The sequence below is a fragment of the Thalia democratica genome, chromosome 8 (genome assembly GCF_965202585.1).
Source record: "Thalia democratica chromosome 8, ktThaDemo2.hap1.1, whole genome shotgun sequence".
Lineage (NCBI taxonomy): Eukaryota > Metazoa > Chordata > Thaliacea > Salpida > Salpidae > Thalia > Thalia democratica.
This window is the reverse complement of record NC_139172.1, coordinates 12,934,904-12,949,275: the sequence shown is the minus strand read 5'-3', so window position 1 is coordinate 12,949,275 and position 14,372 is coordinate 12,934,904. Positions and strand designations below refer to the sequence as shown.

The 14,372-nt window shown below is 26.7% G+C and overlaps 1 protein-coding gene across 3 annotated transcripts in view; it reads left to right on the top strand.

Annotated features, from left to right (window-relative positions):
* Positions 1–14,372, top strand: part of LOC145842678 (cilia- and flagella-associated protein 44-like) — a 58,886-nt gene that overhangs the window by 23,899 nt on the left and 20,615 nt on the right. For all 3 annotated transcript variants that reach the window (XM_082950151.1, XM_082950152.1, XM_082950153.1), the window contains exons 15-21: positions 6,980–7,095; positions 8,890–9,014; positions 9,357–9,611; positions 10,880–11,211; positions 11,905–12,117; positions 12,432–12,557; positions 12,943–13,159. In XM_082950151.1, coding sequence (XP_082806277.1) covers positions 6,980–7,095; positions 8,890–9,014; positions 9,357–9,611; positions 10,880–11,211; positions 11,905–12,117; positions 12,432–12,557; positions 12,943–13,159 — 1,384 coding nt within the window. The remainder of the gene's footprint in view (positions 1–6,979; positions 7,096–8,889; positions 9,015–9,356; positions 9,612–10,879; positions 11,212–11,904; positions 12,118–12,431; positions 12,558–12,942; positions 13,160–14,372) is intronic.

The following is a 14,372-nucleotide window of genomic DNA, read 5'->3' as shown; positions in this document are numbered from 1 at the left end:
AGTTCAATCTCTAACACTTCTGAAGAACATATTTTCTTAGCTTTATGAAATAAGGTTTTAATTAAACCAATTTTTCTCCTCTTGCTAAAATAAAATTAAAAATTTAGATATTGACCCGTGAACGTAGGTTTTCTGAACTTCAGTTTCTTTGGTGAATTGGGTAGCACCATGTAGGTAATTTAATTTCTCGAATAATAAAGAGCTAACTTTTCACTGTCACTACTAATGAAACAATCGTATACGTATCTTACGTACTTACAACTTGAATTAAATTCAGGTAATATTTTATATTTCAAGTGACCCATAAATATGTTGGCCAGTGTAGGTCCTAAAGGGGACCCCACCCCATAGCTATACCATCAATTTGACGGTATAATACTTTGTTGAAACTGAATTCAACTTCTTCATTTGCAAGTTTCATTAGTGAAATGAAATTGTTTCTTACAAGAAATGAATTTTGTAAGCTATATAGTGTATCACCACAAATGTTAATCACATCATTCAAAGGTAAATTTGTGAATAAGCTCTTTACATCAAAAGAGCAAAGAAAAGATTTTTATTTATTAATCAAGTACATTAGCAGACTGATGTTAACATTTGTATTTCTCATCATCAGTTTTATTTTTTAAGCACATTTAAACTAGCTTTACAGTATCTTTTCAATATTGTTATACTGCTTAACACAGTTTGAACCTTAAATTTAATTTTAAATTGAAAATAGACCTGAAAACGTAGACTTTTAAAAACCAGGAAGAAATTTCTTAAAAACAAGTGGCAACCCTGTATTATATTTACTACTGTTAGAAAAATATGCAAACTCATATATTACGTTACTGAGTAGTTTGGTTTATTTGCTTTTTGTTGTCAAAATTTTAATTGAAAACTAAATAATTAAAATAATGAAAACATAATGAATACAATTTTTTTAGTTTTCTCGGAGGTTTGTAAACTAACTAAAAATCTATGAAATTTAATTTTAAGCTAGTCACATCCCTAATATTTTTTATAAAACAATAAGTATAGAATACCGTAACTATTTGAAGAATATTTTTAAAAGCTGAAGATGAACTTTGTTCTAAATAAATGAGTCTTTAAGTTTGAATCTTCTATAACAAACTTATTCAAAAAATTTAACAAAACACATTTAATTTTTTCTTGAATTTATTTGAGTTTTTTCAAGTAAGTCTTGTCAAAAATTGTATCGTATAAAATAAACTGAATATAAATTAGATTAAAACTACAATTTAGTTTTAACGTTTAAGTTTAAAAACATAAAATGACGTAATAATCGAGTGTAAAAAAATAACTGAATGCTAGTACTTAAGAACTTTGATGTACTAATAAAACTTGTTAGATTAAAATCAAACTAAAATAAACCATTGATAAAAACTAACAATAAAAATAAAACTACACTTTTTAAAACAGTTTAAGGAACCAATAACTTTAAAATTACTCAATATAAAAATCGAAAAAGTGTAGTTTGATATACGAATTTTTCTGCTTACACAAACTGGGCCTTAAAGATCGAGTGCATAAGGCTTCCAGAATATGTAGCTAAAAAGAGTTTTACGCTCTCACTAAAACTGCAAAGTTCTCTTCTTTATAATTTCTCGCACACCCATGATTTTCCAACAAATGTTGTCCAATCGCAGAGAAGTATTTTTTCGCAGGTTTCTCCGAACGACCATCAAACCAGCTTTTCAAGGTTTTCGGAACATGCTGATTGATTTTTACTTTAAACCTTTCAAATGTTTTTCCCACGTAGTCACTACCACAGTGACAACTAATTTTATAGATATTGTTACTTTTTTTCCATTGGTGGGAGAAACATCTTTGTAAGTCCACTTAGAGGTCGATCAGTATACAAGATTGTCCTTAAACGAACAGTGCCGAAAACCTGCTGTACTTCCTCAGAAATTTTCTTAGAAAACCTCTCAGAAATATAACCTCAAAGGTTTCACGTAATAATCAATCAGCATGTTCCGAAATCTTTGAAAAGCTGGTTTTTTAATACATACCTAAGTTCTCAACCTCGGACGCCTTTATAACAGTAAAGGATCACAAGAAAAAATTCCCTCTCAATGTTAAGTGCAGACTATTAAATCCAGACAAAATTTAACTTGGGAGGATAAGTAAAATCATTTCGGAAAGAGCTGTGACGAAGATAAGATACGCGTCAAGATTGGTTTCGTGGAAAAACTCGTTTTAAGTAATCGAAGGGTTCAATAATGTCTAAAGTAAATCAAAAAAATGTTTTATAAATTTCGATATTGTGAATTTCTACCCCAGTATTACTGAAAATCATTTGATTAACGCTATAAACTTTGCAAAAAAATACACTACAATAGAAGACAGGGACATTAAATTAATAAAGCACACATGCAAAACAACTTTAACTTTTAACAAAAAACCTGGATCTAAAAAGACAACACCAATCTATTCGACGTTCCCATGGGCTCCTTCTTCGGTGCCGAGTTATGCGATCTAATCGGACTATATGTATTGAGCAAGCTTGAATCTCTTTATGATATAAAAGAGATCGGCTTATAAAGAGACGACGGCCTTGCAATTATCCAACCAAAAAACAACCAAGATTTAGAAAACAAACACAAAAAAAAACAGAAAAAAAATTTAGAGACATTGGTTTTAAAGTAACGATAGATACCGGTGCAACTTTCTAGACATAACATTACACCTTTCAAACAATTAATTTATTCAAACCGTACATAAAAGAAAACACAGAAATTAGATACATCAATAGAAACTCTAAACATCCTAAAATCATTAAAAAGAACTTACCGGCATTGATAGAAAATAGACTGATTAAGTTATCTAAAAACAGAAATATTTTTGACTAAAATATATGCACATACCAAAACGCTTTAGACAAATCAAATTTTAAACACAAACTGACTTATAAGGAAGATTTTAACAAACAGAAAAAGAAAAGAAACAGAACAAGAAAAATAATTCATTTCAACCCACCATTTTGCGGATCAGTAAAGACAAATATAGGAAAAAAATCTTTTGAATTAATCAACAAGCATTTTAAACTAAACAATAGTCTAAACAAGTTAATAAATCAAAACAACTGTAAGTTGGCGTATAGTTGTATGAGTAACAAAAAAATGATAATTCAAGGACAAAATAAAAATACTTTAAGTAATATAGAAAAAACTTAAAATACTGACACAGAAAAGCCACTCTGTAATTGTAGAAACAAGAGCTTATGTCCGCTAAAAAGCAAATGCCTAACCAAGAACGTTATCTATAAAGCTACGGTTACGACAAAAAAAGAAATAAAGCAATACGTAGGGAGCACGGGAGGAACTTTTAAAACAAGGTGGTATAGCCATGATAGTGATATGAAAGTTTACAAGGAAAACGGATCCGAACTGTCCAAATATATTTGGAAGCATAACGCAATAATACTAACTACAACGTTAAATGGAAAATTTTACACCACATCGGGCATATAAGAAATCCGCAGAGAATCTGCATGACGTGCACCTATGAAAAGATGGAAATAGCGAACGCTGACGGGGAAACTTCTTTAAATAAAATGAACGAATTAATATGTTCATGTGTACCTTTTAAAAAGCTTTATTTTAAAACTTAATAACATTTTAATAATTACATCACTATTTTAACTTGTACAAGCAAATATGTAAACCAATTTATAATTACATCACAATACAATAGTCCAACCTATTTTAAACAAGTAAATTCAGCTTTAGTTGAAGAGTTGTTATCTTTATTAGTTGTTCAAAAATTTTACAAGGCTGCTAAATTATACTTACTTATATATTTATTTATATGTTTGAGTTTTAAGATTATATTATTATTAAGTAGCTTACATCTTTCAAAATTTTAGATTAACTAACCTAATAACATTATGATTTTACTTTATTAATAACTTTAAACTATAAGTTTTATTTAGATTTTATTTAGCTTCTGTTTTAGTTTTTTTATTTCAAGTTTAGCCAATTGTCTTCCTGCATGTTATTGCAAACATTTTTACAGTTCTATTCAACTGATGATCTCGTTTGACTAGTTTCAAGCGAGTGAAACATTGTATTGTTAATATAATTTAAGATGTTTAATTGATCATTCTACTTATATTTAAGTTGAGAACTTTGATTGTCATCTTTAAAGTAAAAAGTACACAAAAGCTGGTTGATGGTCGTTCGGAGAAACCTGCGAAAAAATACTTCTCTGCAATTAGACAACATTTATTGGACAAACATGAGTGTGCGAGAAATTATAAAGAAGAGAACTTTTCAGTTTTAGTGAGAGCGTAAAACTCTTTTCAGCTACATATTCTTGAAGCCTTATGCATTCACTCCTTAAGGCCCAGTTTATGTAAGCAGAAAAAGTTAGTATATCAAATTAGACTTTTTAAGTCCTTAATTAAATTGTTTTAAAAAGTGTAGTTTTATATTTTTTGTTAGTTTTTATCGCTAGTTTATTTTAGTTTGATTTTAGTCTAATAAGTTTTATTAGTACAGCAAAGTTCTTTAGTATTAGTATTTATTTAACTTTTACACTTGACTATTACTTCATTTTATATTTTTAAGCTTAAGCGTTTTAACTAAATTATAGTTTTATTTCATATTAAATTAAGTTTAGTAAGATACAATTTTTGACAAGACTTACTTTAAAGTACTCAAATAAATTTAAGGAAAAATTAAATGTGTTTTGTTATATTTTTTGAATAAGTTTTGCACCGGAAAAAAGTTGTTCATATAGCAAACTTATTGTACACACAAACTTTGATCCTTTTTATCTAAAAAACTAATTTGAGTTTTCAGTCTGTAAAAAAATGTAGTAGCTGATCTAAAGGTCTACAAACTTGTAGAAAACAAGTAAGCCCCTATAGTCTTAAGCAGTATAAGGTATATAAGTAAATTATTATAATAATCGCTACAGAACAAATATTTAACTATAATCGGGTTCGGCAGGCATTTGGTAGTCGCGGCCCAAACTTCAAAAATAAAAATCTCTGAGGCCGCAGTTGTAGTTTTAGTCACAGAGTGACTTTTTTTACATTTCATTACAAACTCAATATTGTCTATTGTAAGTTTCATGTCATCGCTGAATTATGCGTGTGACCAGTGGCGTAGCTTGGTATTTTGGTCAGGGAATGTGCAATTTTTTTTCTCAAAAATCCCCTAAATTAAAACTTTTGTAGTTAGCTATAAAAAGGTTTTTTTTTATAAGTAATATAATGGAAATAAATTCATTAAATAAAATAAGTTCAAAGTAAGGTGTTTTAAAAAATATTTATATATTACAAAACTAAACAAATTAAAAAAAGTATAAATTTCATTAGAATTACTTATACTTGCACAAATGTAAACTTACTAAATAAAAATTGTTTTTACTACTTGCAGTAAACTTTATATCTTTAAAAATGAAAGTATTCAATAAAACGAAAGTATCTGTTTTATTTACGAAAAAATTATCAATCCCTTTTATATACAATACAACAGTGATAACAACACCTCATTGCACATAATTTAAATAAAGTTACACAGAAGTTAAAATAGACCAACTTTATAACTGTTATTACAATTTATTACAACTTAGTAAAATAATTAAAAGTATACTCTTTAAATTTAATTCATCTAATTGTATTTGTTTGAAATAAATCACAAGCAAAGTTTATTTCTCATAGGCCGACACGCTTTTTCTTGTATGTTTACAAAAATAAAGATCAGAAAACTAGCAGTAGTCTTAACATTTATTGTAGCATAAAAAAACTTTTAGAATTGTTTAATTTTCTTTTAAGCGTGACGTATTTTTGTAAACTTTTTGTAGAAAAATCTGTCATAAGGTTATACTACTACGGTGCACTAATTAGTTGCGTTCTTTTTGAGTCTAAATTCTTATGAGGTTATAAATTTTTTCGTTATTGAGTTTTTCATCAACATCGTTGCGCACGTTCGCTTGCGCACCGAATCAGTAGATTGGGCAATATCCCCTTGTCACTAATTGGTATTCCAAATTTCGTTTAACTTTTCGAATACTAGATAGTTAAAAAAAGGCAGATTAAGCAGAAAAAATAAAAATAAAGGATAAAGAAATTACATTAATTTTTCGGGTGGCACGCATGCGCCAGTGTCCCTCCCCACGCTAAGCCCCTGCATGTGACTTTTTTTGTTTTTCATTATAAACCCCAGTGTTTATAGTATACGTTTCAGCAATTTCTCTATTTAGCAGACTGCATCCAATTAAAAAAAGCATGCTTGCGGGCCGCACAATTACACTTCACGGACTGAATTTTGTCCGCGGGCCGCAGTTTGCGATATCTAAATAAAAGTAAAACTTTTTGCTGAAAATACGTAAAAAAATTTTTTTTTTTTTGAATTTTCTTAATTGGTTACGTAGCAAGTACACTTAGCTAGAGTTTTTAAACTTATAGTTGAAATTTAGGTAATGTAGATATATGCATAAATATTCGTTATTTACATTTAAAAATACATCGCAAGTAAAGTTTGAGTTTGTTATCTTATTCGTCTACAATATTTTCTTAAGTATCAGATGTATAAGCAGTAAACTCTGTCGTACTAATTATACTTTGTTAACATCAAATTTTATTTAATCCTAAAAGTACTTTGAACTACTTTTTGTTTTCTAATACTTCTATTTGTCTAGTTTTGGTATTTTCTAAATAAATTTCGTGAATTTTGACAAGAACTAGGAACTTTTATTCATAATTTTATTTATTAAACTTTTAAACTGACGTGATGGACATCCAAACATTGAAACGATCGTAATCTTTTACTGTTTATTAACAAGTTGGCTGAGTATAAAAGACGTAATAGTTTTTTTTAAAGATACTGACAAGTTTTAATTTACAAGATTCAAAATAAGAGAAAAGTACTAATCATTAACAAAAAATAAGAAATCTAAAAAACTTTATTAAGTTTTAATTTCAAACAAAAGAAAAAGAAGATTTATTAGTATTTTAAAACAGGAAAAAACTTCTTTACTTGTTTCTCTTCAATCTGGAAAAGTTGTTGAAATAACTTTTCCTGAAAAAAGTGAAATTGATACTACTTCTAGTTACCTATTACAAAATATTCAAATGAGGTTTGTTGAATAAAAACTATAGATAGAATTTTTAACTGTTTTAATTTTCTTGCCAAAATGTAAGTAAATACTTGTGTTAAAATTCTGAACATTTGATTACTTAAGTAGCTTTTATTATAGAGCATTTATTCATTCTAACAAAAATAGTTCTTATGATTGTTTGTGTGTTATTACAATAAATTGTTTAAAATATAGTAAAAAAAGAAGTAGATCTACTTAAAAAAAGTTTTTTTGGACACTTTTAATATTCCAAAGTTTTCTTGCACTATGCAAAGAGGTATACATTAGTAAAGCTGATTAGAAACACTGATATATACAATTAATTGATCATTTGTTTTATAATTTTCAGTTATATTTTTTTTTTCTGTTACTAGTTGTTGGTATGTACTGTATTTTTTTCTTTCTTTTTAAGAGTATATGTTTAATTATAACTTTTTTAAGTATAACTTATTATTTAGGTTCGTAAATTATTTGAATTGTATTTAGACTTGGGTTTGTAATCAATATAATAGTTAACAACTGCTTAGAGTATTTATAATTCTGTTTTAGGTTAGATTTTTTCCTGAGCTTTTTTAACACTTGCTTAAAAATTACTTTAATATTTAGTATGACTAGTATTGTATTTTGCCTGTAAATATTTTTCACAATTTATGTTTACTTTGATATCTTTTACTAAACTTTACATATCTCATAAAAGTAAGTTGTAGTATATCCAAACATAACAGTATAGTAAGTTTATTGAACGAAAACTTTTGGTCTAAGAATCTAGCTGTACGAAAAGAACTCTTGGTCATCGATTTTTACACCACACTTGACTTGAAATTATAATTAGCTTAAAAGAACTTAAAAGGCATAATTTAAGCTCCAAAGAAAGATAATATACAGACAGTATTTATAAAAATTAAATGTTTATTAATTTGGGTTCGGCAATTTTTCTTATACCGGCCAGATTTACCAGAGAAAATATTTAATCTTAAACATTTTCAGGCCGGTCTACTTTAAGATAAGTTTAAACAGGTCGCGTTATTTTATAAAGTTATACTGTTAAAACTAAAAAAACTTTTTAAAAGTTAACTGCTTTAGAAAAAACAACTGTCACTAAAAATCAGTGTTTTAATTTATTTCCACAACAGGTTTTCCAGCTAAAAATTTCGTCCCGGGCTAGAGATTTCTGTCGGAACAATACGACAGTAATTACATTAGGAAAAAACAAATCTTTTACAGTATATAAAAAAAAAACCTATAATAAAAAGCAGCTGTAATATAAAGATTTAAAAAGTGTAGTCTCGTAAACAAACGTTTGTAAATCTTAACTTTGACTTAAAAGATGGTTTTGTCTTATTGTAATTTTTCTTATAGTGTCATTAATTTGGTTTAGTACAGTTTTCTATTTAAAAATATAGTTTTTAAACTGTTAACATCGGTTTTTATCAAACTCTTAGTTTAGTTCAAATTTAAAACTGAACTTGTACAAAAAAAAATTTCTTCATTTATTACATAATTCTGATGGATGATTTTTTTTTTGTTTGGATAATAGTTAACTTTTATTATCAGTTGCCAAAGTGAACGCTCAAAGAAAGTTGGTCAAGAGTACTGTAAAATAAATTCAAATAGTTATGCAATATGTTGTTAAAAAATCTTATTTTGATAAATAATATAAATAGGAGTTTAAACTGTTTTTGATTTTTATTATCTATTACATTTTACTTTACAACTACCTAGTAAGACATATTAGATAAATTGATAGCTAATTAAAAGCCGTTGAGCTTTTTAATTTAAATAAATAATATACAGGCATTACACTTTTAAATGTGTTAAACCAGTATTGCGTCAAAAAGAAAGAGAAAAGGTAAAAGAAGAAAAAGCAGCAAAACGACTTGAAAAAAGAAAAGAGCAACTTAAAATAATGATTGAGAGAGGTTATTATTTGAATTAGTTTTATCACCTTAAAAAGTTTTTAGTTTCAATTAACTAACATTTAATTAATTATTAGAAACTTTATATTTGTACGTAATTTATGCTAGTAAGTTAATTTTTATCGAAATAGAATATTTGCAAACCTTCTAGATGAAGTTTTCCATAGATTTTATATAAAATTGCTACACCCGTTTTCTTAAAAATAAGCAGTTATCATGATTGATTCTCCATATAGAGCTGTTTAAGCGGGCATCTCTAGTTTTGAAGTAACTAGTTAGAGTAAACTTGATATTTTTATTTTTTTTAATAGAAAAGCTTCAATTTTTATCTACTACTTTGTACAGGAGATTCAATGAATGAAGAACAACAACAAGAATTTCTAGATAATGATCCCGAAGCTGCGTTAGAACCACCAGAAGATGAATTAGTATACCCTTCAGTACCATCTGGAGTATTACAAGCATCATACCTAACTAAGGATACATTTTATCTGTCGATGGACGACTTTGATGCTGGTTACTTGTATGAATGCAAGTTTGCAAGTGAAAGCTCTTTCTGCATGCCTCCAAAGGAACCAGTAAAGTGTTATCCCGTTGAAGGCTTGTAAAAACAATAAAATAATGAAATAGTAGTGTATTTAAGTATTATATGAGTAATACGTAACTAAAGAAGTATTCAAAAAGAATTTTAATAGAAGAGTTTTTAAATATGTTTGAAAAATATTACATAATCCATGCTTTAAGTTAAAAATTTTTTTTTTTAAACTTACATTTGAAAACAAAAATCGTACACTAACTTAAATTGGTTTGTTATTGAAAGTTCTAAGTGTTGTTATTATAGTAACTTAGCACTAAAAAATCAAGTTAAAAAAGCGAAGAACTGTTAGAGATTCAAACTTAGGCTTTAAACTAGTGTTTTAATAGACTTATTTATCTTTTATTGTATGTGCAGCTGTACAAGTTTACAATCAAGTTTAAAAAAATATATATAAACTTTAACTATTAAGAAGTACATAAATAATTTTTCAATAAGCTTTTTACATAGATAAATAGCATTGAATTAAAAGTTGCCATCAAAAGATTAATGTTTTGAATTTAATTTTTTTTTTAAGTAAACTGTTAACTTTTAAATGTAGTTATGAAGTAACCTACCATGTTACAAAAAATAATAACCGAAGGTTTTTTCAAAAAGTGGGAAGCGAAGATATGCGGGTGGTGACTGTATTAAAAAATATTTTTGTTTCTAAAGAGATAACATTTTGGTTTTTCTAAACCATTAATTTTTGTTTTGTACTTAATACTTTTACATAAGTAAACTATGTATGATAATTAAACTTGAACTAAAAACTAAAGTAGAGTAAAGATTGTTTAAAGTATTTTAGTTTCTAATGTGTCTAGATTAAAAAACAAAAACGTTTGCATTTCGTCCATAAAACTTTGCTATTTTTAAAAAGGTCCTATATGAAAGCAGTATTTTTTGTTTTGTTTATAATAACAACTTGTATTAGTAGTCAGAAAGTTAATTAAAATATTCTATAGAAAATAGTAGTATATCATAAAAACCCAGTTGTATCACTTTATGTTTAAATATTGTTGTGACTCACCACAAATTTTCATAATTTTGATTAAAGTTATAAAAAGTAATTTTAAGCTCAGGTTATAAGAAGTATTAGAATATTAAATTTGAATTCGTTTATTCGTAAGATTTTTTCTTATTCGTTTAAAAAATCTGAAAATTGTTTGAATTTCAAAAAGAGTGTTAAAACTCCAAGAGAAATCGTTTTTGTTTTCTAAACTGTAAATAAATGTTAAACACTATTAAAACATGATTAATTTTGTCAGCATAAATTCTAATTAATTAAAAACAGATAGCAATGACGTGCCTATCACAGTAATGAAGATGAATTCTACTGGAAAGCAAATACTAGTCGGTTTCAAAAATGGTATTATCAGAGTCTATCCTTTTGAAGAAAACGACTTGGACTCTGGTAGTGAGTTTCAGCTTATGTGGCTTCGAAAGTTCTGGCAACTAGGTATGCACGACTGCACAAGAGGTCATATTACATGCATCGAAGAAAGTTTCAGCGGAAAACAAGTTATATCTGCTGGTGGTGACGGTTGTGTTTTCGGATACGACTTACTTGATCACCGAACAGTAGAAGAAAGTATGAGACAAGCTGCATCACTTACCGTACTTACGGTTGGCTTTTTAATCACTTACTAACTTAAATGTTTTCTGAATTTATAGCAAAACATTGAATTAGATTATAAAATATATATTTCATCAAAATAATTATTTGCTGCATAATTATAACCCTAAGACTAAAGTCATAAATTTTGAGTTCTTTAAAAGTATACAAGTATCTTATATTATAAAATTTGGTTGTTTCTACGTAACTTACTACTTAATATTTATTTAAATCATATTTTTGGCTGATATTTCTGCTAGTTAGAATATTCTATTTACATATTAGTTTCTTTATTTAAAATATTTAATTTAAATTCGTTCTACTTGCTAGCTGACGAAGCATTTGAAAGTACTTCGAGCAACAGTAAGGAGTTTAAAATAAAGGCTTTGTTAATCTTTTTGGAGTATAATATTTTTTAAATATAGCAACTATTATTCAACTTAAAAGACGATTTTTAAATTATTTTATGCATCGGTATTTTATTAAGATGTTTATCTTAATTGCTCTAATATCTTAACTCTTAAATTTTTTAGTTACGTTGTATTGTTTGTCTCAACTTTTTATTTATTTTTAAACGAAAGTTTTAAATTACAAATAACGAAGAATGTACAACATAAACAGCAACTACAATACGTGGTAAAACAAACAAAAAATTTTGTAAACTTACCAGCTCAACTTTTAATTAATTACGTCAAACATGTTAGGGAGGTACTGGTGAGGATCGTAGAGACATAGAAGATTCACGTACATATAGTATTCAGGATGCTAAGCTTAAAAACGAAAATGATAGGTTGATGGTTTTGGCAGATGAAAAAAAGAAGAATGATCGTTTGTTGCTAGATGAGCTGCGGAAGAAGTTGTTGGAATTGATGCAAATGAATCAGCAGCTTCCTGAAAACTGCAGAATTGATCGTCAAGTATGTATAAATTTACAAGCAATCATTAGACAAAGAATAATATTTCAAGTATTGTTTCATATCAAAAATATAATTACATAAATTAAACAACAGTTTTAAATCTCAATGTTTTTGTTACTTTTAGAATTATTCTAAAACAGACAAGTTTTTTTTTATGTTTAAAAAATGTTTAATTTACTATAGCTTTCACAGAAATAAATTACATTTAATAAAATCATTTAAATTCTTCTATTATTTTACATGTATAGAACAGCTTAGAACAGTTTTTTATTTTCTAAAGATTCAAATTATTTTACAAAACTTTCTTGTAACAGGAGTTTGTGTTAGATCCCAGTTTACAAGTGGAAATAGAAAAAGAAACGGTACGAAAAATTGAAAAATTAAAGTTAGAAATGCAGTGGGATAAGGCAAAAGCTGCACTTGAGCATGAAAAAATACGGGTATATTATATCTTATGAAACTAAGAAGTTATTTTTTTCAGTAATGTTGTTGAGCGTCTCTGATAGGTATATCTAGTAAATTTTAACTAAATGTTGTAAGTAAACACATACTTACGTTTACAATATACTTTTAAAATTCAATTATACTTAATAGTTAAAAAATAAAAATATAACAAATAAAATAGTTCTGTATTTAAAAATTGTTAATGAAAAGGGTATGAAGATTAATGAAGTTTAATGGCTCGTGCGATTCAAACTTAAATTTAATGTTGACAATCAATTACTATCTTTTAATTTTGCGATTTATTTTTAGACTAGATATTTGAAATTAGTTACAAATATTTATAAACACAAGTTTATTAAATTTTAAAATGTTTACATTCAGAATAGGTTCACTTCTATGGTCGAAAGCGATTTAGTTACAGTTCATTCAATAATTGATGAATGTTCTGTTTCAAGCTACAGAGTTGCAAAGTTAACTGATAAATTTCAAATTCTAAAAGACAAAGCATTTGGTAAAGGCAGGCTTGGTGAGTTAGATGTACGAGCTAAAATATTAATGGGAGAAAATACTAATCAAGATGACACTAAAAATGACTACGGTTTGTTTTATGTTTGTTTAAAAAAATTATTATAATTTTTATTTCTGCTTCAAAGCTGTTGTTTTTCATAAGTTAATAATATTATAGTAGTAACAGAGTTCCCACTTCCTTATAAATCCCTAGAAGTTTGCAATATTCTATAAAATTGAAAAGTATTTATAAATCCCTAGAAGTTACGTTTTTTTGCTTGATGATTGAAATTTTTGTGATTATGTAACAAATATTAATTTTTTGATTTATAAATTTTATTTGTATTTTAGAGTTATATGCACTTCTTTTCAGAGTGCAAAATATAAGCGCTTTTTTTTTTATTCTTGTTTCCGTAGCAACAACACTCTGATTAACTCAGGCTAGTTTGAAATATTGAAAAACTTAGGCTAGTTTTTATAATTTTTAAGTCTCATGCTAGAATATGTAAATTCAATTTATTTTTCTAAAAATTATGTTTTTCTTAAGTCCCTTCGTTATTAAGTTAGTGTTTTAGGTATTTAAGCTTGATTAATAATAACTTTTTTTTTGTTCATACTACTTTTATATTTCAATTTTTTTATAATTTCAGGCTTGCTTAATACAACTCCAGGCTAGTTTTCACTTACCTAGACTGATTATTTTTGCCACAAAAAGTTTCAACCCTGTACACATTTTTCTTAAGTAATATAAGTTTAAGTAATTATACAAACAGTTAATAACTATAGAAAAAATTAAAATGACAACATTTCATATTTAATTACATTTGTTTCTAAACATTATTTAGCAGTTTAGGTATTTTCCATTACCTTACATATATTTTTTTAGAACAAGTTAAAGCTATAATTAATTAAAAAGATAAAAGTGTTAGATTTTGTACAGTAGCATTTTGTACAGTAGTGTAAGCATCATAAATGCTGTGTTGACAAACTGAAGAGACAGTAAGTTCAATTCTTTGTTGCTGGGGTAGATGTTATTAGGATATATGTAAATTTGTAAAGCTTTGTTAAAATTCAAGTATTTTTTAGTTCAATTTATGTTTTAGTTTAAGGTTGTATCGGGTGATGCATAAACAGAAGAATATTGTAGTTGTCAAAGTATTATTTAAAACTTATTATTTTTAAATCTTTTTAATTTACTTATCTACAATATTGTTATTCTGAAACAAAAACTGAAGTGTTTTTTAATTTTTTAATTTGCCATCTAAAGTGAATTAGGTTTTTTTTAATCTATTCAAAATGCTTCA